At 38.9% G+C, this 26,855-nt stretch overlaps 1 protein-coding gene across 3 annotated transcripts in view; it reads right to left on the reverse strand.

Moving 5' to 3' along the window:
* MARF1 (meiosis regulator and mRNA stability factor 1) overlaps positions 1–26,855 on the reverse strand; it is a 43,073-nt gene that overhangs the window by 13,704 nt on the left and 2,514 nt on the right. For 2 of the 3 annotated variants that reach the window (XM_045819317.1, XM_045819315.1), the window contains exons 2-20: positions 25,692–25,893; positions 22,669–23,364; positions 21,770–21,938; positions 20,688–20,914; positions 19,278–19,395; positions 14,508–14,680; positions 12,669–13,097; positions 12,319–12,476; positions 12,083–12,241; positions 10,708–10,849; positions 9,846–10,024; positions 8,610–8,690; positions 6,129–6,365; positions 5,880–5,999; positions 4,994–5,169; positions 3,158–3,378; positions 2,257–2,399; positions 1,950–2,083; positions 631–833 (exon numbers count right to left, since the gene is read on the reverse strand). In XM_045819317.1, the coding sequence (XP_045675273.1) occupies positions 631–833; positions 1,950–2,083; positions 2,257–2,399; positions 3,158–3,378; positions 4,994–5,169; positions 5,880–5,999; positions 6,129–6,365; positions 8,610–8,690; positions 9,846–10,024; positions 10,708–10,849; positions 12,083–12,241; positions 12,319–12,476; positions 12,669–13,097; positions 14,508–14,680; positions 19,278–19,395; positions 20,688–20,914; positions 21,770–21,938; positions 22,669–23,364; positions 25,692–25,835 (3,909 nt within the window). In that variant the 5' untranslated portion in view covers positions 25,836–25,893. The remainder of the gene's footprint in view (positions 1–630; positions 834–1,949; positions 2,084–2,256; positions 2,400–3,157; positions 3,379–4,993; positions 5,170–5,879; positions 6,000–6,128; positions 6,366–8,609; positions 8,691–9,845; positions 10,025–10,707; positions 10,850–12,082; positions 12,242–12,318; positions 12,477–12,668; positions 13,098–14,507; positions 14,681–19,277; positions 19,396–20,687; positions 20,915–21,769; positions 21,939–22,668; positions 23,365–25,691; positions 25,894–26,855) is intronic. The other variant, XM_045819316.1, reaches the window with a different exon arrangement.

Here is a 26,855-nt window from a genome sequence, read left to right on the forward strand (position 1 = left end):
AAAAAGCTCTTTTAGGGTCAAAAATGGTAAAATAAATAAAAGTCGATAATACAAATCTGGTTTAAGTTACCAGTGATTTATAAGCTAAGCATTTGTATCACCTCATGTACTCATTCCCCCCTCCAACATAACAGATTTAGAAAGTATGGAGCTAATGAAAGAATATTCAACTTAAAAATTTAAAGTATTTAATCTTTTTTAAAAGCACTTATTTATTTATTCATTTATTTAGAGAGGGGAAGGGGAGACAGAAACATTAACATATGGTTGCTTCTTGTGTGCCCCCTCCTGGGAACCTGCCCACAACCCAGGCATGTGCCCTGACTGGGAATCAAATTAGGGACCCTTTAGTTCACAGGCTGGTGCTCTATCCACTGAGCCACACCAGCCGGGGCTAATCTTTTCTCAATAATTATCCTAAAACAAGTTTGAACAATGATTTATTTCTATATTGAAGGACAAAAACCACATTTACCTAAATACTAATAAGCCAACAACATAGCTTCTCTGTTAGAAATACTTCAAATTTTCATCCTATTTCATAACTTCCTTCGTAACTCCCTACTTTTCAGGAAAATGAAATAAAATTTCCCTACATATCATTCATAAAAATATAATGTCTTCCCTTACTTGTAGAATATCGGGTATGGCTTCAAAAAGTTCAAGTAGTTTGGTAAACCCATAGTGTGAGAGTTTGCACTGCCGGCCAAAGTGATGATGGTAAGAGGGTATGAACTTATTGAAGGGCATCCGGAAATGGGGCTGGTGCCGCAACAAGTCAACAACATCCTGGGAGAACTGTTTTGTCCTTTCTATTTCATCCTGGGTGCGTTCTTTAAAAAGACAACAAAAAACCAAACACAAATCACAATCTTCTTCTACCCATTTGTGTTTAATGTTGTATCTGTAGTTAGTCTTATGCATGGATTATAAGAGATATTATTATCTTTGCCTTCCAAATACACACAACCCAAAACAAACACACTCCTCTCTCTTTGAAGATGGTTTTCAAACCATTCAAGAACAGAACACCAGGAAGTCAGGACACTATTATGTATACAATGAAATGCATGTACACACACATATATACCTATGTAACGTCATTTTATAAGCTAGAAATAATTTCTCTAGCCACTCCCCACCCCGTCTCGCACCTCTACCCCATATATAAACATGACACATATACAGGCCTCTATACTTGAAAAATCTAGAAATTATTTCTATGAAATCACACTTCTGAATATTCACATGCTTTTTGTTTATTCATCTGATCCTCACTTAAAATTGCTAGCAGAAGAGATTACCAGGCATCCAAAGTTTAACAAAAAGATAGGAGAAAAAGTTTAAAATTACAATTTTGTTTCTATTAATTTTTAAACTATAATTAGAAAAGGGCTGATGTGACTCACTGCATCTTTGAAATACTATGATTTCGTGGGTATCAGTGTTGTGTGGGGGCACAATGTAACAGAAGCACTGATCAGCAACAGTGGGAGAATGAGATCGTATGTAGACTTATCTATCTCATCTCCCAGACATCAACTGGAACTACTCAAATATGAAAACTAAAATAGAACATTGATTGGAGTTTTCTTTCCTTCCTAAGTGTGCATAGTAAAGTTTCTCAGAGTTAAAGAAAGATAAGCAACAGCATGGTCACTGACTCTTGACTGTATAACTGTGGCATGAACAGCCACAGACAGGCTAAAGAGGACTTGTAAGAATGGCTATGCTTTTTCCCCTAAACAACTAGCTTGCTTTTTTTCTCAACAAGTGGTTCCACCTACTCTGAAGAGCCTAGGAACCCACTGCATAACAGAGCTATTTTCACACTGCACTTTCCATGGAATCTTCAGGAACCATGGACAAGGTGGAGAAAGGTGCATCCCTTGCATGATTCCAGGTTAAAACGACCACTGAAATAGACCGCTTACTTCCAGTCAACATACCTCTTTTAGGCATACTAATTACCATTTCGTTATCTTGTTGGGACAGGCAGATGGTTGTGTCTGGAATCTCTGATAAGATATCGATCAACTCACAAACCCCATATTCAGTGACTTCCCAGTCCTTTGAGAAACACCTAGATTTTAACCAAGGAAATAGATAAAAAACGAGAACTATCACTTGTCAGAATAACTTTATAAGTTTTCCAAAAGAATGTTCCACAGAAAAGTTAGAAAATTATTTGCAATTTGGGGAAAGAAAAGTGTTTTAAAATAGTTGCTTTCATATTTCTTCTTCTTATCAACTCACCAATGATAAGCCTGCGAAAATTCTCTCACAATGACCTGTTTGCTGGCTTGGGATTTGAGAAGTTTTAGTAAATCCTGAGTAAAGCGCTTCACCTGGGCCCTGTGCGTAAGGGTCAACAAACGTTTGGAGCCCATTCCGAGAATCTGCAAATCAAACACAGGGATTATGTATACTCGTAAAACCTTGGCAGATACCCATTCTTATTGCTGGCTTTTCTCTCTCTGTTAGTACCCCAGAGAACAGCTCCCTTTGTGTGTGAGATCTGCATCTGGAAACACAGGCAGGTCAACTAACTGTAAACCATCAACATGAACAACTGCTCAAGGGCCTGGTACCTCCCCACCCCATGCATACTCTTCCCAAATAGTCAGGAGTACAGAAACGAAAAACAAGTTATCAATCTGGGTAAATAATTTTGTTTCTAAAGGATAGCTTAAGTTTTTAAGGCCATTTTACCATTATAATAATAAAAATTAATAGGCAAAGACCTCTTAGGAACCCATGCCAGGCTCCAGCCCAGTAACTGGTCATCAACTCATTTATAAGAAAGGTAATATTCACAGCATATATGCTGCGCATATTCACAGCAATTCTCATGTAATAGCGAACAATTCTGGAAAAGTATATGCTAGGAAGACAAAGGTCAGTCTACAGAGATTAGAAAGAGAACAACCCTCAGTACTCCAAGGACTTCAAGTTGGAAGCTCATAGCTTTCTAAAAGATTAAGAAGGCACCCTGTGTATGTTTTCTGCATTCCAAAGAAAGCCTGTACTGGGTGTTTTGCTCTGAATTGACTTCTTAGGAATTAATTAGGTTATTAGCTATCCTGGTTCTTTGGCTGCGGTAACCAGAGTCATAAACATTCCCATCTTTAAACAATAATCCCTTAGCATTTCTTACCTGTAACACATGAGGCACTGCTTCTAATAAGTCAATCAGCTTGGAATATCCATAGTCTGATACCCGGCACTGCTTTGCAAAATGATGGTGATAAGATGGGATGAAATTATTGATCCGTATGACACAGGATGGTTGGCTCTTCAGTAAGTCAATCACTTCTCTACTGAACTGGATCAGCTGGGGGTTACCTACGGGACTTTTAGAACGTAGAAGCCAAGGGTCTAGACAGTAAGGAGAAAACAACATGCATAAGGCATAAAGCTGAAAGAGAGGAAGGTAACTAGCCTGCACTCCCTTGCCTGAGCTCAGTCAGAACCAAACAAACAAGACCAATTAGCTGCCTTATTTCTCAACTCCTATACTCAAGTTCCATATTATTAATAGGCTAGCCCAACTTATTTATGGGCTGGCAAAGACTTTCCCACTACTTCTCAAAGTCAAGTTGCCAAAGTAAAGCATAATTCACCAATGTTAACTTAAAGCAGCAGTGAAAAGACACAGGAAGTTCCCAGCTTATAAACTGGCTGTATTTCAAAGATCCACTTGTAATTTGGTCATGAAGAACATACTTTCCCACGGGAACAAAGTTACTGGGTTGGCCAAAAAGTCCATTTAGTTTTTTCCATAAAATAAAAAATACATTTTTTATTTCACCAATACATTATTGATTTGGATATTTTGAGTATGTCAACTATCTCCTGCATGGTATACCATTGTTTCCAATCAATGTTTTGATTTGATTGCTATCAACTTCAACTGGTCTACATGACTGGGGAGTACTGTCCAGCGAGAAATCTCTAGCATGAAACTTCACAAACCACTTTGGACACGTTTGACCAGCCACAGCACATTCTCCATACACTGCACAAAAATTTTTGCATTTCAGTTACATTTTTACCCTTCTTAAAATAATAAAGCATAATATGCCAAAAATGCTGCATTTTCTTTCATCTTTAATATTCAAATGGCTACGCAAAAATTCACCAATTTTTTGTATTATTTTTTAATGCATGCTGATATGACAGTTGTGACAACACAATCTAACAAAATTGTTTTAAATGAAGTTAAAGACAACTAAGTGTTATACACTTTTTGGCCAACCCATATAATTGGTCATCAAGCAGGTAGCGCAGAATAGCCTTATTAATCCATAAAGAAGCTGAGAATATTGCCCAGGAAACCACAGGAAGCAATAATGTAAAACTAGCATGATATAAAATTAAGAAACTGGTTTTTACATTTACCTTGACTGTTCATATAATTAACAAGTTTTAACAGCAAAAACATAACAGGACCCAGAGTGGTCTAGAACTGAGGTGAACAGCGGGAGGTAGGTAAGAAGCTTTGATACAAATACAGCTCCCTGGTTATTTACACCTTTCTTCCCACAGGGCAGAGGGAGGTGGGGGGAGAAAAGAAGGAAGTACTGAGAGCTAAAGAGAAGGAAGGGGAAGCATGAAGGCAACAACTTCAAGTGTTGTTGACAGGTAGCAGGGTTAGACATCTGCAACTCAGGGAATGACCACAACTCAGAAACTAACCCAAATCCAAATGTCCTGGTCATTTAAAGTTAAATCTGTTTTCACATTTATCAAAGTCAGAAATGTGAGACAAAATGAATTTCTAAGGTAAATCTGGACTCAAGAGATTTTACTCCAAATACTCGAAACTATTTTAAAAAGGACGGTAAACTGTCAAGCTGAAAAGCTTCATAAAATGAGGTAGCTAGAGATCTGTAACTGAGGAATTTGGGTTTTAAACTTTTTACATAATATATGCTGGTACTTTCAAAAAGTCTAGTAGTGACCCAAAAGGACCAAACCCCTGACCCACTACCTGTGTTTGGAGGAGGGGGCTTGTTGTGAATCCATTTCACTACTTTGACACCATTCTGTGCAGTGGCAATGTTTACTCCCGGAACACAGGTGATGAGGTGTTCTAAGGGAACACCTCTTCGGTTTTCCAGCAATATTTCTAGTTCACCAAACTCCGCAGCATAACAATCTGGAAAGCTGAAGTTAAAAAAAAAAAAAAAGAAAAAGGTTAATTAAAATAATGGAGAAGCAAAGCACCTGCTAAACAGGTCTTTATTTTAACATATCTATTAATAATTTGTTTAAATGCCCATAATCTGGGCATGGAGTTAAAATTAAGGTGGCAGGCAGCCAGTCACTGTGGAATTTACCTCTATGACGCATTCTGATGGTACTAGAAATTCCTAGACAATTTTCCAGTAGAAGGGTTTGAAAATAAGGCAACTGAATTCCAAGTCAGTTATTTATTTGCTTTAATGTACCATAGGCCTTAAGGCAACTTAATCCTGCACTGGCCTCTGTACTCTCTATCAGATGACCGATGGTGTGGTTAAATGGACTTCTGAAGAATACTTTTCTCTCTCAAATTTTGAAATCTACAACTGTTTGGCTTGTGTGTACTCTTGTAGCACTGCGCCCACTTCTATTATAGCACTTATAATCTCTTCTCTGTGGAGAGGAAACTGTCCTACTTGTGTTTGTTTCTGAAATTTAGCACAAAAATTTTCTTGTTGAAATACCAAGGGAATGGACCCATTTCAGATATACTTTAACTGACTACAAGGTGAGGGATGGCCAGGATGAAGCATTCTACAATACTTGCTTGGGGAGAGGTGTGGACAGGGAGGGAAATTTTCTATAAAGTGGAGAACTAAGCCATCAAGTCACAATGGTTCGGACATGTTCACCTTAATAAAGGCACGGTGCCCTCATGTGTCTGCAGGAGACTATGAACCTGGGGCCCAAATGTCTTCAAAGAGAGAATCACAAAAGGAATCTCATAATAGTCGGGATCAAATTCATGTTCACTGCAGAAAAGAAAATGAAACAGTCAGCTGACATTTCCTAGTAGACTAAACAGTAGCAAGGTAATTCTAAGAAGCTATACTTTGATCTAATACAAAAGAATTATTTCTGAAGGGAAACAGGTGATATACCTGAAATCCTTATTGAGACAATGCTGTCTGCAGACAGGCTCATGATATTCTAACTCTTCAAATATAATTGGGCTGCAATTTGTTGAGGAGCCATCATGGGACTGGGAAGACCCCAGTGGGCTCTGTCGAGCTTGACTGCTGGGTAAGAGACACACCAGTCTTCCATTTCCATGTTCACGGATTGCAACTGTGTCTGTTAATTTATATAAATCTGACACATTCAACTTGTGTCCAAACCTAAAACCAAGGAAAAAAAGATGCTGACTTAGAATGTTTTTCTTTGATTATACACAAACACCTATCCTGTTTAAGAGCTACAACCAAGAATAGTACCTGTCTCTTCAAAGGTAAAACTGGAATAATTCTACTACAAATTCATTCACCACTCTTTCAGGTCCTCTCAGCTCACTGCCCATTACAGTTACATCATTTAGTAGCTATCCCTTAACCCCCACGGAGTTCCCATATATGCCTCACCTAATTTTCTGAAATGGAAAGCTATCTGGTATGACCTCTCGACTTGGCTCCCCTTCACTTCGAACCCCCCTACATTACCTCTCACCATCTCTGCTCTGCTCCTTCAGTAGAGGTGTGTGCCTTTCCAGCTTCCACCTCGTCTTACTTATGCTTCAACCTGATGACCCATACTTACTTCTAAGACTGGGCCCCTCACTTCTCCTCCTGATGTGTGTCTTTCATACTTGGAGCTTAAAGGCACAGGCTCTGAATCAGGGCAGACAGACTGGAGTTTCTATTCTGACTCAATCTGTGTGACCTTAGTCGAGTTACATAACCAGTTTGGGACTCAGTTTTCCCATTTGTAAAATGGGGTGACCTACCTCACAGTGATGAATTTAAGGATTAAATGTGATTATATATGAGAGAGCTTGGCACATAGTAAGTGTTCATTAAATTACAGCTGCTCCAATGGTTTCTTCCCAGTACCCTACACATATGCTCAGATTTCCCCTCTACCAAAGTCAGTCTCACACCCTCTCACCTTCACTCCTACTATGTCCGACTCCTGAAGAGGCACATTCTCCTGCATGTTCTCACTCTGTCTTGTACACCCCTGTCTTCCCAATAATGAAAACACCTGGCCTCTCTGGAGTTCCTTCTGCTATTTCATCATTAAGTCTGTCAACTGTTCCCTCCAGGATTTAATCCACAAGATGCTTTAGTGATGGCTTTCAAGTCACCGGCAGCCTCCTTCTCCTCCCCAAACCTCACAACACTGCCTCAGTTCCCTCGATGGGGAACGAGCCATCCCCACACCTGGTAACATTCTCGCCTCTGGGTTTTCAACCATTTCCTGTTCCAAGTGGCATTCCACACATTTCCGCCCTTCTTTGTTTCTCCTCCCTCTTCTCTGATCTTATCTGCTCCCATGTCTTTCATGATCACCTTTAGGCAAATAGCTGCTTTCTCTTGAGAGCCAACTTCTTTCCCGAGGGACATCCTCCAAATGTGCAGAGGACGAACTGAACTCTCTACCCAGATATTCCAACAGCTCCCTAAAACTCATGCTATGTCTAAAACCAAGTTCAAAAACTTGCTGTACCTCTTGAACAGGTTTATTTCCCTATTTCCAGTTTAACCATAAAACCACCTTCCCAGTCATCCATTGCAAAAAAAACTGAGAAATCAAACTGACCTCTACTTTTTACCTTGCCTACTATATAAAACTAGTTACCAAGACCTGCCTTACCAATAACTGACCTTCTGTGGTATATGGTTCCTTCTGTTCCAATAGCACCTGCTCTGAACTGGGACTGCGGCAGCCCTCTCCACTCTGTCTCAGACATGACTGCCATCAGAAGAGTCTCCCTGAAGCATGGTTCCTGCCACCACACCCTTCCCCTCCCCTCATTCCTCCAAAACCTCAGGATTCCCATTATTCACATAAATGGTCAAGCTCCTATTCTTTCCATCTTCTGTATCCTTACATTTTCCTTTTAATGACAGTTTTCTTTGTTCTAGTAATAATTTGTATTTTCCTTTCCCTTCCAGACATAAGCTCCTCAAGGACAAAGGCTGTGTCCTTCCCAGCTCTGCACTGTCCACAGAGCCTCCGCCTTTCACTCCATTGATACTCGATGAGCATCTATTATGTGCTGGGTACTGAAGATATGGTGTTAGGACAGATCCAGACCTCATCGTCATGGAGCTTACAGTCCAGAAGGTGCTTAAAATTTTCACTTGATAAATAACAAAATTGATCAGTCAGCTAGAAAAAAATGAAAGTACCATTTTGGGGACTGAGATCTAAATTTGCTAAAAATGAAAGAAGTTTTAAAAAATGTATGTTAACATCAAAATGTAAATCTGAACACTGCTGTCTTTGTCTTACTTCCTCCAACAGGCTGCTTAAGTTCCTTAAGAGCTTCTACACAGTTTTATGCCAATCACCAATCAATACTGGCATTATGGAAGACATGAATCAGTATTGATTGGGTCAATGAAAAAATAAACCTAACTTACTTTTTTTCATAGATATCGGTAAATTTTAAAAGAGGCAGACAACAGGCGGGAGCATCCTGAAGAACAGACATGGTTTCTGCACTGTAAGACAAAATTTTAATCAGTCAGAGAATAAACGCTGTTGGGAATCAACAAGTCTATAAAACTGACTAATAATAATGTACATACAAAACAAATTTACCAGTTTCTGATGTGTCAAAATGTATTTTCCAGAAAAATTTGAAAAAGGACTTTAGGGACAAGGCAATTAAAGAGTATTAAGTAACACACTGGGATGCTTCTCTGACTCAAGCACAGGGCTTTCTACTAACTACTCGGTAAGACTAACACCTTGTTAATTCAGAGCAGAGGCAGAATAGCTTGAATGTCTCCTGCTACACCGTGGTTTATATGTCAGAGATATGGGAGTAGAATTCCTGTAGTTGAGGATACATAATTGAATATGATACCATCTCAACTATGGTTTTAAAATACAAAAAGCCACTAAAAACATTTAAAGGGAAAATAAAAAGCCAAACTGTTAAAGAATGATTGCCTTTGAGCCAAGGACTGTGGAAGATTTTCCCTCCCTTATTTCTTTTGTTTCTGAACTTCCAAACTTTCTCACACGAGTATTAACTTGACTCGAAGGGGGAAAAACAATTTATAACAATGAAATACACATGAGAGAAAAGATCTTTAAGAATCTAAATAGATATTCAAGAGTGAGTCCTATTTTACTAGACTCAAAACAGGAAGAGTGAAGAAAGCTTATCCCCAATAAAACCTTCACCAGACTCCTGAAATTGATATATTTGTAATGAGAATTATGGGGCTCAGTGTCTAGTTGACATTATGGATACATCTACAAGTTAAGAGCTTGCAATCTACACTTTATAGATTAATCCACCTCATGCTAAGATTGGAAAGTAGTATTTCAGACCTTCCAGGCTCATGGACTTCTACTGTCAAGGTCTACTATTTTTAGAAGCTGTTCTGGATATATAGTGTATTTTTTCCCTCCTAAAGTGCCTGCCAAATTTAGGCTGTGCTTCACCTTTGGTTAATGACTTGAACAAGAGTTAAATTATTCTACCCAGCTTATTTCTTACTCCATCAGTTCAGACTAAGCATTATTGCATATGTAATCACCACAGAGGGTTGACATTGTGATAAAATCTATTTTTATAATTTACAAAATTGTGTCAGGGCCAAAATGTTATTTCCTAAAATAAATGGCTTTTCTTTGCTTTTTACCTCAGTAGAGAGAGTGATTTATTAGCAGCTCCTGTGGCAAGTGAGACCACGATCTTCTTGCTGCCAATTTTGTATCTGTGGAGGCTATTCACCGCACTGATAGCTTCTTGTAAGTTTTCCATCTGAACAACAGCCTTGAGCTGATAATCTGTGTGGGGGCTGAGCTCAATACTCTTCACCTACAACAGTGAGAGGGAAAACAGATGCTATGTCCACCGGGAACCTTATAATTTCAAAACTGAAGATGAATCATTAAGGGACACATGTGTGGACTTCAGTGAAGTGAGGGAACTTGTCTGCACTAAGTGATCTAGGACGGGTGACCTTCAGGTACATGGCACTGGTCTGGCCTGCCTATGTGGTTGGGCACACACAGGTCTCTGACACAGGCTCAGAGGCCAATGCATTCAAGGTGTTTAGAAGTCTTTTTCTGACCCTGCAAAAACTTGGAGCATAATCATTTTAAGAATCTAGAAAAGGCTCATTTTTTTTAGCAAACTGCACCTAAAAACTGAATCAGATACAGTAAGATACTACCAAAGACAGCCAACATTATTTTAGAACCCTATTTCTGGATTTTAGCAGCCAAAGCTAAAAACCATCAATGTTTTATTTCTCAAAGTGCCATTTAAATCCCTGCCCATGACCAGAAGTGCTTCTCTGCTAGTTTCTTGCTCTCTGGGGCCGTGTCCCAACAACAGAATGTATGGCACTACCAAGAGCAGACCAAGGGAGGGAGTTCACACCCGTTCAGTAACACTTCTATTCCGGCTGTGGTTATGGTGTTCAATTAAGTTCTCTCGATTTGAAATGTCAGCAAAGGGTAAAACAAATGCAAGGACAAGAGTAAATGAAAGGTTACCTTGCCATGCCTGGAAAATGCTTCCTGCATGAGCTGCTGCAGCTCCTTCCGGGACAACCTGTAGTCTATGTTGCTGACCTGAATGTCAGCACCATTTGCAAATGGGTCTGAGCAGTCAGCACCAATGCTTGAATTTGCAACACTGAAAACAAAAGGGGACACTCTGTTTAAAAGGTTTGGAGATATACTCCTGCTTAAGACAAACATAATGAAGTTATTTTTTTAACGTTATCCTATTTAGTTTATATAATTTAGGCTTTGTTTGAAACTATACATAGAGCTTGCCACAATGCAATTTGATTTTCAAATGCGTATTTCTTTATTTTCAGAGAGGGGGAAAGGGAAGGAAAAGGAGACGGAGAAAACCACCAATGTGGGAGAGAAATATCAATCAGTTGCCTCTCCCATGCTTCCAGCTGGGGACCTGGTCTGCAATCCAGGCATGTGCCCTGCCTGGGATTTGAACTGGCGACACTTTAGTTTGCAGGCCATCACTCAACCCACTGAGCCACACCAGCCAGGGCTCAAATGTATTTTTGATTTCAACATATACTGATTTAGACTTATTGTCAAAAGTACTTTCTGTTGAACCCATATTAACAACCAATAAATTATTTAATATGAAATATTCTTTCATTGGATAATTTAAAACTAAAGGTAGCAATTAATTTTCCACTTTGGGCATTTATTCCTAGGAAATTAGTATGTAATACCACTGTTAGTCATTTAATCTCCCTCAGCTTTGAAAAAGCTAGATATTCTTGCTCATATGCTACATTTCTTCTCCACATTAAAAAAAAGTTTTGTATGAATTTTTAAGTGTAATTTTACAGGCCCAAAGTCACCTTCTATTGTGACTCTTCACCCACTCAGCAGAACACCTATAAAGCTAGAAGAAGCTCATGGGCTGCAACATGGCCTTATGGCTCCTTCTGTCTTTCAAGCCTCCAGAATTACTCAGTGTGAGTTTAGAAAGCTTATAAGGTAAGTGTTAACAGAGATCCTTGCTTCATGTATTTATCCTATGAATAAGAATTAACCAATGCATGTCCAGTTGGGGCCTATTCCTCAACATGATGAAGAAATAAGAAAATGGCAAGGACATCTTACAGTGTTCCCCATTATTAGTCAGGAACTCCAGGACAAGCTTCTTTCTTGGACCTCTGCTTACTGATGTCCGCAGGGAGGGAAAGATAGTGAGAAGCACTGCCCCCAATATTAGCTAAGATTACTTGAGGAAAGGGGGCTAGGAGAGGAGAAATGAGAGACTTCTCTTTTACTTTATGTGTTTCTGTATTATTTGACCTCTTTTAAAGAAACATATCATCCTTTCTATCACAAATAACCACCACACTGATCAAGAAGCTGGACTTACCGAGAAGACCAAGACGGAGATGTGAGAAGAGGACTGACTTGCCTAGATGCAATCAACTTGCTAAAAGCAGATGGGTAACTCACTTGGAACAAAGTTTCCTCTTTGTTTTTTTTCTCTACAGGAGAGCTGGTAACACTCCGGGTACTGAGGTTCTCTTTTCTAATGGAGGGAAAATCAGAGGTCATTTGTTTTCCTTCACATTGGAGAAGCAACTATGAGAGAGTAATTCAACCTACTTCGGAAGAGTTTTGTAAACGGATTCTGCCATCCCGGAATTTTTCAGTGTGGGTGCTACTACACTGGAGTTTCTGTGAGAAGGTGCCACCAGCCTCAGGTTACCCTGCTGGGATTCACTGTTTCTAGTGCCAGTCTTTGACTCCATACGGCACAACTCCTTAAGAGAGACAAGCACAGAGAATTTGCAAATTTAAGTACCCAGGGTGTGTCAGAACCCACACAGAAATAATTTGGCTTTGAGTGTCATCAAAAACAGAAAAAAGACACACCAAAAGCAAGCGGGCCTATAAAAGAGATAAAGAAACCAAACCTACCATAAACTTCAGAAAGCAAGAGGTATCACAATTACCTGTAAACTTTTCACATTTGTGTTTTTTGCAGCAGATCCAGAATTTGCCTGTGACCCTTTTCCAGGCAAGGCTTTGGCACTGGAAGATTGCTCACTTGCATCTTTGATGAGGCACAATTTTGGAATCTTTAGTTTTTTGGGAGACTTCACTTTATCAGTAATTGCATTTGTACTATTTGTTTCACAGAGTTCTCTATTTTTAGGAGTGAATGACACAATGATCCTATTCCCAAAGACATCTTCGTTTTCCATTCGCTTCTGAGCCCGTTCTGCACTATCTTGGTTTATGAAGCGGAGGATTGCACTGCAGCCTGTGATGCTCAGCACTTTCCCACCACAATTATCGGACAGGCGTCTGAGCCTATTGCTGATGCTCTTGCCATCTTTATTTGCTGGTAGGTTATAAACATAGAGCAGAGTGTGGCACTGCTGACACAGAGGAGAAGTGTTACAACAGGTTAACTCAAGGGCACACGTTCAATTACAAACTAAGTACAACAATGAGTGAGCTCCAACAAGCTAGTGACCTTGGAGGAGAGGTAATGATTTACATGGGAGAAGGTGAACTTACTTAGACTAAAACACAGAAAAAGAGAAATGTATCTGAAGTTATCACTCTAGTGACTGAGACTGGCAAGATTTAATGTTCTGAATAATGTCTTTTTTCCTGCAAATTGAAACAGAAGGGAGGGAGAAAAATGTAGCCATCACCAAAAGACTAAAAACTACTGAATAATGACAAAAATAAACTAAGAGGCTGGCATCAAAGACTGAAGTAGGGTGAGACTCTAGTATCCCCAAGTGTAGACAGTCCTTAGCTTAATCTTGGATTGCCTTGGATATCAGGGAATGCAGGTGGACTACTAGCTCAAGTGCTTGGATCAGGGGCCCTGAGTCCAGTCTTTGCTCTGCTATGATCATGCCGTGTAACCTCTAATGAATTGCTTACTTTTTCTAAGTGCTGTCTCTCCCTAAAATGAGAAGTATGAGTGAGATAATTTCTAAAGCATTTCTGTAACTCTAAAGTTATTTAATTATATTAAAATTGAACTTAATTATGGGACTGCCTGCTCTGCTGCTTCATCTACATTATAGCTCCTCTCCATCATTACTATTTCTTTAAGAATTACAAAAATATTCTCTAAGCAACTTAAACACAGCTCAGCATTGCAGTAAACATTCCTATCTCAAATCAAGACTATCAGAAATGCTCATCTCGCTGGCAATATGCTCACATTCTCCTATCATGTGCCTTAAAAAGCTACAGGTGTAGCAATAACCTCACCTAACTGTGCATGTGCATGATAGGGAGTATAGCTACAGAAAACAGGCTTAGAGGCCTGCTGGGAGCTTACTGTTTAAATACCTAGAAACTGCCCAATTATTTTGTTTATCTGACTCCAAACATACCAGTAAGTATAAACCATCACCACATCCTTTACACGAAACACTTGGAAGCACAGGAGTGATAACTCTTATTCCATTATTCCTATCCATAAGTTCCATCCAATGGAACTCCATCCAATGGAACTTACTCCATTACTTCTATCCATCTGACACAAAGCATTGCTAGCTTTGGAGACATTGGCAAGTGGCTATTGGTAAGGTGAATCTAAGTCAATTCCCTATGACATTTAAAAAAATAAAAACAACATTCATACATATCAAGTCTCTGTAAATTTGTCAGAGAAGAACTAAAGTTTCTAAGCCTTACATCAAAATCTGGCCAGTCTCTTATAAAGAGCCTTCCCTAGGCTTGAAGACCCCTTTGTTAAGGGTTGTCTTCAGCCTCCCTAACCTAATGCTGGAATACAGCAAAAAGAATGCAAACTCACTTACTGGCATTTTTAGTGGTGACCTGGGGGGCAGGTCGGAAATGAACTCTTCAAATCTGATCAGTTCGTTAGCATGGTGCAACAGTGCTTCTGAGGCCTGGTTTTTATGGATCAAAATTATGTGGAAACCATGTCTGTGTCTCAGGTCACTAAGTTCCAAGGCAAAATTGACATCAGCTGAAAGAAAAGGTACAACCCAAACCCATCCCCAAACATTAGAAACACTTGCCAGACACAGACAACCCTGCTGATATGTACTAGAAAGAAAGGAATGGCTGGACTGTATTCAAAGTTGTTCCCCTCTCCCTTTCTAGAACAGGAACACATTTCATATCAGATGAATTCACACAGTAAGACAATTTTACCGTATACTTATACCAAACCCAAAGACACATGTTGCTTGTATTAGTAACAGGGAACAAATATTAATATATGGGGAGTGGAAACTCTGGAAATTACTCTTCTTAGATTTTTAAGATTAGCAACATTGGGCCCAAGGTGAAAAATAAATTATAGATGACACAATATTGTACACAGAGAGCCCTAAAGATTCTACCAAGAAACTACTAGAACTGATAAATGAATTCAGTAAACTAGCAGGATACAAAAGTAACATTTTTATATGCCAATCATGAACAGAGAGGGAAATTAAGAAAACAATCCTACTCACAAGTGCTTCAAAAGGAGTTAGATATCTAGGAATAAACTTAACCAAGGATGTAAAAGACCTGTACTTGGAAAATTATAAGATGCTGACGAAAGAAATTAAAGAAGAAACAAGTAAGTGGAAGTGCACACCATGTTCATGGATAGGAAGCATTTACATCATTAAAACGTCTGTCCTACACAAAGCAATCAATAGCTTCAATGCAATTCCTATCAAGATTCCAATGACACATTTCACAGAACTAGAACAAATACTTCAAAAACTTATATGGAACCAAAATGACTCCAAATAGAATAGCAAGCTTGAGAAAGAAGAACAAAGTTGGAGGAATCACACTAATATCAAACTACATTATAAGACCACTGTAATCAAAACAGGATGGTACTGGCATAAAAACATACAGATCAATGGAACAGAACAGAGAGACCTGAAATAAACACATACCTTTATAGTCAATTAATATTTGACAGATGAAGGAAGCACACATAATGGGCTAAAGATAGTTTATTCAATAAACGGTTTTGGGAAAATTGTACAGACATGTACAGAAAAATGAAACCAGCCCACTTTCTTACATCACATACAACAATAAATTCAAAACAGATTAAAGACCCAGGGGAATGATTTGTGAAGGTGGGAGTGATGTGGCTATAGGACAACCTGAAAAGATTTTATTGGAAAGATTTTCCTGACTTCTGGCCAAGATGGAGGCGTAGGTAGACATACTTTGCCTCTTCACACAACAACAGAGAGAATTACAACTAGATCTCAAAACAAGTAACACCCAGAACTGTCAGGAAAGCGAGCTGTATGGAAGTCCAACAATCAAGGATTTAAAGAAGCCACCACATTCCACAAGATGGGTAGGAGGGGTAGAGATGCAGAAATGGGTGGAGAGGGGCAGAGATGTGGTGGTGTGGAAGGAGTGGTCCCACATTCATGTGAGGTGGATTAAAATTAGGAGGGGTATGGGAGGAAGCGATCCCAACCCCAAGCCAGACAGCACAGCCCAGGGTTCCATAACTAGGAACATAAATCCTGATAACATATGGCTGTAAAAACTAGTGGGGGTTGGGGGACTGGAAGAAACACCAGATTTTTGGGAAACTTTGCTTAAAGGGCTCACATGGAATTAAAACATATGCAGACCCAGCCCCTCTGGAAATCAGTACCAGGGTAACATCTGGAAGGGCACCAGTAACACAGGGTGAGTGCTGGGCAAATCTTCAGAAGCCAGGCAGCAGTACTGTCCCCTCTCCGAGCCCTCCCCCAACAGAGAGCCACAAAGCAGTGAAGCAGGTTGCCCTATCCTGACAGGTACCTAAGGCTCTGCCCTATACTATTATAGGTGCCTTTTCAACAATAGTCCATGCTACTAAGACAGGGAGTCAAAGTGGCTCTACCTAATACAAATAACCAAAACACAGGGAGGCTGCCAAATTGAGAAGACAAAGAAATGTGGCCCAAATGAAAGAACAGAACAAAACCCCAGAAAAAGAACAAAACAAAACAGAGATAACCAACCTATCTAATGCAGAGTTCAAAACACTGGTGATCAAGATGCTCAAAGAACTCATTCAATATGGCAACAACATAAAAAAGACCCAGGCAGAAATGAAGGTTACACTAAAATAACAAAAAATCTACAGGGAATCAACAGAGGAGGGGATGAAGCCGGGATTCAAATCAACAATTTGGAACACAAGGAAGAAATAAGCATTCAACCAGAACAGCAAGAAGAAAAAAGAATTCAAAAAACAGTATAAGGTGCCTCTGGGACATTTCCAAATGTACCAACATTTGAATCATAGGGATGCCAGAAGGAGAAGAGGAAGACCAAAAAATTGAAAACTTATTTGAAAAAAATAATGAAAGAAAACATCCCTAATTGGACAAGGGAAACAGACATATAAGTCCAGGAAGCACAGTGTCTCCCAAGCAAGTTGGACCCAAGGAAGAACACACCAAGGCACATCATAATTAAAATGCCAAAGGTTAAAGATAAAGAATCTTAAAAGCAGCAAGAGAAAACAGAAAGTTATCTACAATGGAGTTCTCATAAGACTGTCAGCTGATTTCTCAAAAGAAAATTTGCAGGCAAGAAAGGACTGGCAAGAAGCATTCAAAGTGATAAAAAGCAAGGACCTACAACCTAGATTACTCTGCTGAGCAAAGCTATCATTTAGAATGGGAGGGCAGATAAAGTGCTTCCCAGACAAGGTAAAGCTAAAGGAGTTCATCATCACCAAGCCAGTATCACATGAAATGTTAAAGGAACTTACTTAAGAAAAAAAAGATCAAAACTATGAACATTAAAATGGCCACAAATTCCTAACTATCAATAACTGAATCTAGAAAAACAAACTAAGCAAACAACCAGAATAGGAACAGAATCACAGAAATGGAGATCACAATGGAGGGCTATCAGTGGGTAGGGGGAGGGAAGAGAATGGGGGAAAAGATAAAGAGAATAAGAAGCATACATGGTAGGTACAAAATAGACAGGGGGATGTTAACAACAGTATAGGAAATGGAGAAGTCAAAGAAGTTACATGCATGACTCATGGACATGAAATAAGGGAGGGAGTATTGCTGGAGGGAATGGGGGTACTGGGCAGAGCAGAGCAAATGGGGAAAAACTGGGACAACTGTAATAGCATAATCAATAAAATATATTTTAGAAAATGGATTAAAGACTTATGTTAGACTTGAACCCATAAAAATCCTAAATGAAAACACAGGCAGTAAAATCTTAGACATTGCTTGTAGCAATATTTTTCCTGATGTATCTCCTCAGGCAAGGGAAACAAACAATGGAACTACATAAAAAAAAAAAAAGTTTTTGCACAGCAAAGGAAACCATCAACAAAATAAAAAGACAACCCACTAATAAGGAGAACATATTCATCGATACATCTGATAAGGGGTTAATATCCAAAATTTATAAATAACTTATAAAACTTAACACACACAAAAAATAAACAATCCAATTAAAAAATGGACCAAGGAATCCTAATAGACACTTCTCCAAATAGGACATAGAGAGGGCCAATAGACATGAAAAGATGCTCAATGGCACTAAGCAAAGCATCAGAGAATTAAAACCACAATGAGATATCACCTCACACCTGTCAAAATAGCTATCACTAATAAACCAACAAACAAAACATGCTAGTGGGGATGTGGAGAAAGGGGAAGCCTTGTGCAATGTTGGTGGGAATGCAGACTGGTACAGCCACTGTGGAAAGCAGTATGGTGTTACCTCAAAAAATTAAAAATGGAACTGCCTATGACCCAGTGATTCTACTTCTGGGAATTTCTCTAAAGAAACCTAAAATGCTAATTTGAAAGAATGTAACTATCCTTCACTATCCTCAGTGTAGTGTTATTTACAATCACCAAGATTTGGAAACAGCCCAAGTGTCCATCAGTAGATGAGTTGATAAAACAGCCATGGTACATTTACACATGGAATACTACTCAGCTATAAAAAGGAAGAAAATTTTACCCTTTGTGACAGTACAGATGGCCTGGAGAACATCATGCTAAGTGAAATAAGCCAGTTGGAGTAAGAGAAATACCATGTGCTCTCACTCATATGTGGAATCTAATGACCAAACTGAATAAACAAGCAAAACAGAGACAGACTCATAGATGGAGAACAGGATGACAGCTCTGAGGTTGGGGTGGGTGGTGCTGGGAGGTGAAGGGATTGAGCAAAAAAGAAAAAGGACTCACAGACCTGGACAACAGTGTGGTGACTGAGTGGGGAGAGGAGTGGGAGGAGGTGAAAGAGGGTATAAGGGGGACAAATTGTAACAGAAAAAAATACAATATATAAAATTATATTCTGTTTCTTTTTTTAACAAAATTATGTTTTCTTTAATAAACTTGGCCCCACAAGAATCCTTACTCAAGTTCCAAGGAGAAAATATAGTAATCCACTTAGACCCATTTTTCCTCCCTGAACAGTTCTCAGAGATAAGCATAAATACACCTTATGTATTTCAGCCTCTTAGAACTACATTTTACTTTAATGTGTCTGTCTTCTATGATAATTCCCAAACAGTGTGTTTAGCTGAAATGAGCAGATGTTTCCATACTTACTCGACACAAGAACCACAGTGGCTGGGGCAGTGTGGGTATTTGCAAACCTTCGGAGACTCTGGCGGAGTTTATCATCAGCAGCGTTCTTTGCAGTAGCATTGATGTGGGCAACAGTTACCTGCATTAATTTATAATAAGGACAAATGACCAAAGACTGAGGTGAGAAACTCACTACACCTTCTGCCTACATCTTAACGGACTGTCTTTGAGGAAAGAAACTCTTTCATTGTTATTATTGCAACTCGAAATGGAAAAAAATTACAACCAGATCTCAATAATTTCAAATTTAGCTCTCCATAAGAATTAGCTGGTTCCATTGTTACTCCTGCTCTCATCTCTCATCTTTTGCTTTTGCACTTTATCCATGCCCCTTACAGAAAACAGGCAGAGGAAAGGAAGTGAAATTTGAAGGAGTTATTATATGAGCTCTCACAATTGCTTTTGCCAACAATTTGGGAGTGGCAGAGATTTGATACGTAATTAGATTTCAGGCTGTACTTGAAGTCATTTGTTAATGCTGTGTACACATCATCCATGGCTTTCAGGATCTGGGGTTAGATGGTGGGAGAGGAGAGAAACCTAGTCCCCAGGGAGCTAAAATATGTTTACTCCTATTAAAGTTATCAGGCTCACATATAGCAGTCTACAAAGCAAGAATGGTTTGTTTTGAAAGGTGCTGCAACTATATGCAATATACAATAGAATTATTAGCTTTTATGAAGAACATAAATATGTAATTTTAGGCATCGATGTGGCATATCAATGGAATTGTCTAAGAGTCAAAAGAACTGGCTTCTCGTTCCAATTCAAAAGATCAGGCTTTGGGGTCAATCTGGATTTAAATCCTAGTTCATCTACATACTGGCCATGTGATCTTAAGACAATTGCTTAACTACTTGGGGGCCCTCAGTTTCATTGGTAAATTTTAAATAATAAATCCTTGTTCACAGAGCATTTATGAAAAAATCAAAGGAAATGATACATATGAAACCATTAAACTGGTAGCACTAGTCACATATAAGCAGCATTATCGATAAATCAGACTTCATTAAATGATTCCTACTACAGCGGGCCCTCAAATAACAAATAAAGTTATTTTGTTTAATGACATTTTGTTATAACACTGATAAGATGCTGTAGGAACTTAATTCTTGTTTATGCCAATTGGCCTATGGTGATGGTTTTTCATTAAATGTCATTTCACTTGCAGCTGCAGAAACTATTGACAACATTAAGTAAGGACTTACTGTACTTTAGGAATAACCTTTTGCTAATTTCCTTTATTTGCAAACTTAGCACAAATGCACATTATTGAACAAGTTTTGAAAAGTAATTCTTAAAAAAAAATCACATGTACCTATACTACCATAAATTAACTATACTACCATAGATTAACTTTTTTTTTTTTACCTGGCAATTATTAAGCTCTTGAATCACTTCTTTGTTTTCTTTACTGATGTCACACACACAAATGAATTCTGCTTCTCTGTGGCCTTTAAAAAACTTCTCACGGATTCTATGTACAACAGCAGAGGCTGAGCGGCCAGAGGGAACTGAGCAGTTTTCAATATCCCAAAAAACTCCAATGGGGGGTAAGTTTTCCAGCACCTGTCCGGCTAGTGCAACTTCTGGTGACCCTTAAGAAATGTTAACACTTTGAATTATACATAATGAAACAGAAATGGCAAAATTAAATAGCTAGCTACCTATCATTCTCAGTGGTAGAAAAACAAAATTATTGTGGATATTAATTTTAACGATACCTCACTGTCTGATCTAATAAAACAAACCACCCCTAAGCTGCCACAGTATCTCCAGTAATTATTCCTATTTTTCAGGAGAGGACAAATCTAAAGGTCAAGTTACTTTAAGCTCACAGTAAGACCTCACAAAACACAAGCCATTCTCATGCTGACCACCTATGCATCTCTGAATACTAACACACAGATGAATGGACACTGCAGCTCTGGGACCTGATTCTCACGCTCTACTCATGTTTGTCCATCTACTCAGCATGAAAGAATAATGAAAAGGTGCCGAAAGATGAGGTTTTTACTGTCCTTGATTTTAAATGATTTTTAGTGTGGCATTAATGTCTGACTTAATATTTTAAAAATATTTTCAATAAATAAAATATCACATTAATTATGTTTGGGAGAAATGCTCTTAGGTTTTCAAATATCATTTTTCACCAGCCATTACTAAATCTTTGTAAATACTAAGTCCTTCTAGAGAGTAAACAATTAACATACTCCCCATTTTTCTATACATAGCTTCTGATCTCAACTAGCCTCAGCCCAAGATAAAAAGCAAATGACTTACTCATCTGTAAAAATTTTTTGAAAAAATTTACCAAGAGATAAAAATGGAGACTCACATACACAGTAGCTTTAGAACCACTAGAACTCTTTTAAAGGCAATTAAATGCAGAGTTAGTATCAGATATTGAAAACTATTTAAATATGCATAATTTATACCACATTGTCATTTACCAAATTTCGAAGCAGCTTTGTCTAGACCAGTTGCCAATAACAATGTGGTCTCCTTCCCTTTGGTTCCACAGCCATTACACAGAGGAATAGTAACAGGTGCAGTTTGTGTATTTGGAGGTGGTATATTTGGCCAGACTTTAGCAGCAGCAATTATACTATTTCTTGCCGGCTGTTTTAAAATTTTTAGAAAAAAAGGTTTCAGGTACATCATTTCAGAACTTACAGTTATATACAACTGAAAACACATCCTAAGTGTTTCTCTTTTCCAACTGCTAGCCTCTAATAAAATGTCTTCTCCAATCATCTTTCCTAGAACTACTAGTGTTCAATTCATAAACTCACTTCAACAAGTAGCTTGAAATGGTCAGGGAAGACAGTCACAAGATCAGACCTTTACATTCTGGGGTATGTGTCTGCTTCCATGGAGACCTCAGACACACTTTACATAAAGGGAATTAAAGTCTTCACTTTAACACAGGCAGACTGGACCAAGTTCCAAGCTCCCCAAATTACTACAAAAGGACAACATGCAGTTACCTACATTACATGAATACGTCCGTGTAGTGTGAATACTGGTTATATGAAATCACAATCATGCCTCTACCTTGAAGGACAAAACAGAACCTGAGGCTTTGCTGAACTAGGTTCAAATTCAGAAAACAGACTATAAGAGGCCCAAAGAGCATAAACTATATAAATAATTACCCTCTACCTATCTGAATGGTCCCTCCCCTTTGCTTCTTCAGGACCAGCAGAAGTTATGCTCATGGGGAGAGAGGTATATCATGGAAGGTTCTTCAACCCTATGCACAATAAAGATTTTCAAGACATACCCACTTTAAAAATGTCATTCCTTAAACCTCAGCTGCCCCCAATATAACAAATAAAGAGATACAAACCTTGTTTAGACAGTCTTCGCAGTAAAGGGAGCCCTTCAGACACACCGGAGGGACCACATTTAGGTGCAAAGAGTTGGTGCACAAGTGAGGCGTTAGCTCCGACTGGGAAATGTGCTCTTCCATGTGCCCTGGAGCCCCACTTGAGAAATCAGAACAGGGGAGATAGCCTGGGGAGGTACAGCCCTGGACAGCCGGAAACTGATGCAGCTTGTGCACGTTACCATGGCATGACTGGAAATGGAGCTTTCCACAACAGGGCAGGTGTTGGCAGGAAGAGAGATTACTTTCTAGACACATGCTGGGAAAGTCATTTGCAATGCTGGCCACATTGTTCCTAGCTAAGGCATTCTGGAGTGAAGATGCAGACTGGAAAGCAAATCCTGACCCTACCTGACATGTGATTGTCCTGGTGCTTTTCGAATCTAAGAGTGTGCCCGTGTGAATCAAGCTACCAGTACCTCCGCCACCGCCACCGCTGCCACCACCACCTCCAAAATGCATTGGTGAAGTGGAGGGTTCATTAGTGCAACGAGCACAGCAGCTTACTTTGGGGACAGTTGGAAGCTGTGTTTTAGTTTGCTGAAGAGAGTGAGTATCTGGAAGTGGAACTGCTGGAAAAAGTTTAGAGCCAGCATGAAGGGGAGATGGTACATCCTTTAATTCCACAGCAACTTTCTTGTTCTCCATGTAATCTTTCTGAGGGGGAAAAAAAATCAGAACACCAGTCAATTTTATGAGGCCAGTGATACATCTGGTTACATCCTACTGTGTTCAACAATGGGAACAGCGTTCAATCCTGTTTATATCACTCAATCATGACAAAGCAAAATGAAATAGCAGCTGAAACCAGGGGCATTCTTCAGAAGTCTGTAGGAGGTGAACATGGAAAGACAACCAAAGTTAAGACTGTGTTCTTCCTAAGTTTTAAGAGACTAGGGGAAGGGTGTTCAGTAAGCCATGTTAACCACCAATGTCTCAGTTACCTCCCTCTGATAACTTTCCCTTTCCTCACAGTGTCTTCTGAAGACAAAACAGGTAGCATGAAATAACAGAGTCACAAACAATATTCAATAAAGATGGCTTACAAGCAAAGTGCTTTGAGTAAAATACTTAATAGTTCTGGCAGGTTTCAGTAAGGTCCTCCAGAGAAGATGCCAAACAATATGGATGATATGCTCAGCCATCTCCCCAAGTGACCCATTTGTGGAAAAGTCTATAAATGTGCTGCTGATGACATTTAGCAAACCCAAGGATATCATGACCTAAAGTCATAATGCCAACAATTATTCTGTAGCCAGTGAAAAAAGTTAAGAGTACTTAGAAAACTGTCTAGGAAAAGGTACAAGAGAAATAGTTTGTCATATTCCTCCAACAGACACAGGAGGCCAACATATTTATGAAGGCTGCCGCATGGCAGTGGTGTCAAACCTGGGTTTGCATGGGGTACTCAACAGTTTGATGACCTTGAGTAGTTACTTAACCTCTCTAACTTCTGTTACCTCATCCTTCAGCTGGGAACAACAGGATATACCTTCCACAGTTGTTAGAACAACAAAATAACAGTATGCACATAAAGCTCTCAGCAGAGTCCCCCACCCCTGAAAGGAGATCTAACTGATCAAGAGCTTTTGTGGACTGACTGTAGGCATATTAAGATGAAGACAATGCCCTTATGTAGTGTTTGAGACATGCTCATCCTTTGGAGCGTAGCAGGGTCCATCTGACTGCTATGATTTCATTCCTTATGTTGTGAGTCTATACTCATCCAGGAGAAATCTGAATTTTCACTTAGACTCTGCCTAAAAGGGAGGTAATAGCAATGGGCTAACAATCCAACAAGCAATTTATTCTGCCTTTTTGGTAATTATAGTTCATGCTGGAAATGAACACACTGGCATTCTGATTTATATAGATTTGGCTCTTATGAGCAGGGTTATTGTGAGTTGGTCCCTTTGAACATACTCAATTCTAGATGCCATTGACAAAAACCAAGTTTCTGTATCATGTGATTTCATGAGGGCCAGATCTGCCATCCCAGGAAAGCTTGCATGAGCTGCCAACCCTTGCTGTCCCTAAAGTAAAACATTTCTGAAATGATCCAAATTACTGATGCCATACAGCAAAGATAACTATATAATGATGACCTGAACAAGACAGGGTGTTTGACTTTTTAAAAATGTTAGTATTAATACCTTTACATACATTCATCACAAAGTCTCATTTAAATCCCAAGTATAACAGCAAAAAAAGAAATAGAAAGGTGGTAATGTTATACATGAAATGAAATCAGAAAAAGTCAAAATCACTATGAAAAGGCACAGGAAGAAGTTAGAGACATATTTAAATATCCAAGAGAATTTGAACAGAAAAAGACTGTCAATAAGGTCCCATCAATCTTTCCTTGATTATAAGACTCAAACCTCAGGCCACTGTTGGAATGCTACTGTTATATGAAATCTATTTTATACTTTCCTCCAATTTTATTCTACAAGGTGGATTTTATCTTTGGAATCTGTGACTTTAATGAGAAACACTTCTTCCAAAAATGTTAACATCAAATATTTAAAGCATCTACTGTTGCCCTGACTGGTGTGGCTCAGTGGGCTGGGTATTGTCCTGCAAACCAAAAGGTTACCGGTTCAGTTCCCAGTCAGGGCACAGACCTGGCTTGCGGGCCAGGTCCTCAGTAGGGGGGCATGTGAGAGACAACTGGTTGATATTTCTCTTGGACATTGATATTTCTCTCTCTCCCTCCCTCCCTTCCCCTCACTCTAAAAATAAATAAAATCTTAAAAAAATAAAAAATAAAAATAAAGCACCTACTGTTACTTAGAATGAAGTACAGGTGTTAAAAAATTATGCTCTCGTTGAGTCAGGAATTATTAATAATGTGCTACAAGAAGTAATATAAGCAAGATATAAGGAAAACTTAGCACAGACTCCAGGAAGAGAGACTGCCCCAGAGGGAGCACTCATCTATTTGCACTGGGAATTTCTATGTCCATAGTCTTGCACATAGTTACCGTTTGGGGACTAAGTGGCAATGTCTGCTCAGGACGAGAAAAGCAATTAGAGAATTTCCAAAGCCATGGCTTAGCATCATTATCTTGTTGAAGCCATCCAAGCGTTCTACTGCAGGAGTTCTCAGTTCCGTTTTCTTCCATCATACAGCCACACAAAACTGTTCAACATTCTTTCATCATTCTTTTCTTTCATTCTTCCACCCTGTTAAGAACGAGATTTTAATGTTACTTATATGCATAAGTACAAATTTTACTATTAAAATATGAGACTGCAACTATATTTATGGTGCAATGGCTCCCAACAAGACAAATCATAAGGAACAAAAGTATAATAGCTTTCAAAGAATATTACATGTTTCTAAAATTTGGTAAATTTGGCTGACTGCTTATATAAGCTTAAATTCTGACTCTATCAACCTGATTTTTAAATATTCTCTAATCTTCCACTCCTCATGTTCTATACTTCCAATAAAAACAAACTCTGGATGAGCACTATTTCTTTTCTATAAACAGCCATACTTGAGTGAAGTACTAGACAAATCTTGAACACCTGCCTATCCCTGAGTAAAACTTCTCATCACTTATCTAGAGACAATCTCCTCCAGCCCTGAGGCTTTTTCTATAGTTTTTACTTCTTCTCAACCATCTTGCCCTAAAGACTACTTGTGAGATTTAACAACAGAGAGCATGTAATTTTCATAAAAGAAATTACTGCATGTCCTCATAACCAATTATGTAAGATTTTCAAACTGATTTAAGAGCAACTTATCCCACTGTGTCTTTGATGAGTATGAAAGTTCTAGATCATGTGACCTCTGCAGACTTTGATTTTGATTTCGACACAGAACGAATCAAACCAATTTCTAGTTTGCTTATTATGAAAGTGCAATCTGCTACCAACAAAAAATCTAACACAGGAATCTCAAGTCACATATATGGTATACCTACTACAATGTAACAACACTTAAACAGTACAATAAAAATACATAAAATCAGTAATAGCTACTGGGCATGAAGGCAGCCTGTCAATGCTGAGGACAACTGAATCTCATTTCCAAGTCCTCGCTATCATACTCCAACAACCACCTACTCTTAACTCCAGTGGCCATTTTAAGGTTATTAATTTATCTCTCAGAAATTTAACCTGGGCATACAGAAAAGAAC

Source organism: Phyllostomus hastatus, unplaced genomic scaffold (assembly GCF_019186645.2).
Source record: "Phyllostomus hastatus isolate PE091 unplaced genomic scaffold, TTU_PhHast_1.1 phas_scaffold_385, whole genome shotgun sequence".
In the NCBI taxonomy this organism is placed as follows: domain Eukaryota; kingdom Metazoa; phylum Chordata; class Mammalia; order Chiroptera; family Phyllostomidae; genus Phyllostomus; species Phyllostomus hastatus.